The sequence below is a fragment of the Euphorbia lathyris genome, chromosome 4, assembly GCF_963576675.1.
Source record: "Euphorbia lathyris chromosome 4, ddEupLath1.1, whole genome shotgun sequence".
In the NCBI taxonomy this organism is placed as follows: Eukaryota; Viridiplantae; Streptophyta; class Magnoliopsida; order Malpighiales; family Euphorbiaceae; genus Euphorbia; species Euphorbia lathyris.
Genome location: NC_088913.1, coordinates 42,035,022 through 42,037,627, shown reverse-complemented (window position 1 = coordinate 42,037,627; position 2,606 = coordinate 42,035,022). Strand labels below are relative to the sequence as shown.

General features: G+C 33.0%; 1 protein-coding gene across 1 annotated transcript; it reads right to left on the bottom strand.

Moving 5' to 3' along the window:
- Nucleotides 1-627: 627 nt before the first annotated feature.
- LOC136225863 (uncharacterized) lies at nucleotides 628-1,862 on the bottom strand. The gene has a single exon (XM_066014001.1). The coding sequence runs from the start codon at nucleotides 1,757-1,759 to the stop codon at nucleotides 893-895; it is 867 nt and encodes a 288-aa protein (XP_065870073.1). The 5' UTR covers nucleotides 1,760-1,862; the 3' UTR covers nucleotides 628-892.
- Nucleotides 1,863-2,606: the final 744 nt, after the last annotated feature.

Genomic DNA, 2,606 nt, shown 5'->3' with positions numbered 1-2,606 from the left:
ATCTCAATTACTCCCTCTTCACTTCAGATGTGGGATTCAGTTCATTCCTATCTCCATCGTCATTCTTTAGGGCCGCTCTTTGCTAAGACCTTCTACCCCGATGACACCCACTCTGGACCGGATTGTTACAATTAATATCAATAATCTCTCACTAAGTAACATGCAACATTGTTTAAAGTAGTCGTTTGTATTATTCTAAGAGTGTAGCAAAAGATATCCATGTGTTAATAAATGCAGATTGAGATGTTACACATAATAAATAAAACATACACTATTAAAAAGAGAGTGATATGTGAATCTTCATTCTGAAGCGTTGGTTATTTTCAGAACTACTTTCTTCATCTTAAAATAATTGTCATATTTAACCAAATTAATCGAATTAATTAATGATTGATTAGAATTAAATTCATCGTTGATAAACTAAAATATCATTTAATTTTGTTATTAATTGTGTCACTCGTTAAATTGAAATACAAATAACAAAAAAATGTAATTAGTATTAAATTATTAATAAGAGTAAAATAGAAAAAATTACCTTAAAAACTAAAACTGACAAATAATAATAAGAAATAAGAAAATTTGATGAAATATTACAATTATTTTGAAAGCGAGTGAAGTAATAAATAGTACAACAAGACTAACCTTTATTTGAACAGCTAAATGAATGCAGTACAAAATGGAGACAACAATACAAAATATGTTTTTTTTGGTAATAGAAATAAATAAGTGTCGCCCATGCATATACATAAGAAGAAGAAGAAGAAGAAGATTTGTAGGTTGTTGGCGCATGCAGTCTCATCTCTTGAAATTCAACTAACTCCCACACCCACACTGTACTGGATGAACCACTCAGAAGAAGATATTGACTCATTAATTGTGTCATTGATCTAGTTTAGTTGAGTTTAGGTTTAAGATCCTCATTGGAGTAATTTTTGGAGTGAAAATCAAGGAACATAACCAAAAGAGAAGCAATATAAACAGCATCAAAGCACCAACCCAATATCCCAGAGCAACCAGTGCCAGTAAAATGGTAGTAAAAAATGCAGGCCATGGTTCCAAAACTTGAAAAAAATTGCCATATCTGACAATCCGTGACAAATTTCTTCCACCTAGGACGTATTCCAAGCGTACATAGGAAGTAGTAGAAATACATCATGACATGAACAATAGAGTTAGTCATAAGTACTCCAGGGAACATTGACTGTGCTGTATACAAACCAATGTAACACATCACTACCACTGTTGAATGATGATACATATGCAGAAATGTCAGTCTTCTTTTTGAATTATTACCTAAAATTATCAAAAGTGTATCCATAAATTCAAATATCTTTGATAAATAAAACACATAAACCCAGAAAAAGAGAGGTCCTTTTGGTTTAGTATTGATAGGGAAGCAAGCCACTGAATCCCAAGTGGGTGAAAGCATAACAATAGAGAGAGCAGCGCCAATGGCCATGATTAACGAAAGTGAAAGGAGGATTAAGTTATGGAGGGCGGCGATGGTTCTCAGGAGACCAGGGTTTGTGCTGAATGAGCGGTTAGAGGCAGACCGAGAGATGAAGAGAGTGATGGAGAGGTAGGAGGTCACTACAAGGGTCAGAAAGATAGGAGATGAAGCAGGTGTTTCGCCTTGTTTCCATTCAAAGTTGTGGATTTTGGGATGGTTAACCAGCCATGGTAACAGGTTGAAACCGGGTACCTTCAGGAGGTGGTTCAGTACAAGATACCTTGTGGTTTGGTACACTAACTCCGCCATGGCGATGGCTGTAGAAGAAGAAGAAGAAAAAGAAGAAATGGAGGATGTGAAACTCGAGAAACAAACTAAACTTAATGAGTAGAGCTGAGCAGAGCAGACATCCTCATGCAGGATCTGTCCCTTCTATTTATTTCCATTTACTACTTTAACCCAACCTTTTTTTAACTCTTTTTTTATTATGTTACATTATATGTCTCTACTATTTGGCTTAATTTCATGTTACATATTCTTTATATTTAGCTTAATATATCAATACCACCTTCAACTTCAACTTATCTAAATAGTTGATTCACTTTCTAAACTTATAAAAGTCTCAATAACCTGCTGAAATTGCTTAAAATAATTTATTTGATTAAAGTAATTTATGTGACTTATTGAACTCTTATACTTGTTCATAAATCTAATTTGTCCAAATCCAATCACGTTTTGCCAGGTGGACTAAAAAAGATAATCATGTTATTTTAAACAAATTCAAATGACTAACGAAACACTTTGTAAGTTCAGGACGCCAAACAACTTTTTATGTATTAAGCCTTTAATATTTTATTGGTTAAAGTGTCATGTGACATGAAAGAAATTTTATCATACGTTGGATATACAACGTTATCAAGTTTATAATTTAATGTCATGTTACATATGATTAATATTTTAGTGGTTAAAGTGTCATGTTGATATTAGATTATCGACTTTGTGTACTAATACATAGGGATTCTCAAGTCGAGTTTAATACATTAGAAGCTTCTTATACTTAAAAACCGATTGGTCCCATGGACTTTCGAGATTTTTTTATTAGCTCCTAAAGTTACTTAACATGACATATTGAGTTTATAAACTCAAAGTAACCTAC

What these genes read in the sequence shown, in the direction of transcription:
- LOC136225863 (XM_066014001.1), bottom strand. Translation starts at nt 1,759, where the DNA reads ATGGCGGAGTTAGTGTACCAAACCACAAGGTATCTTGTACTGAACCAC.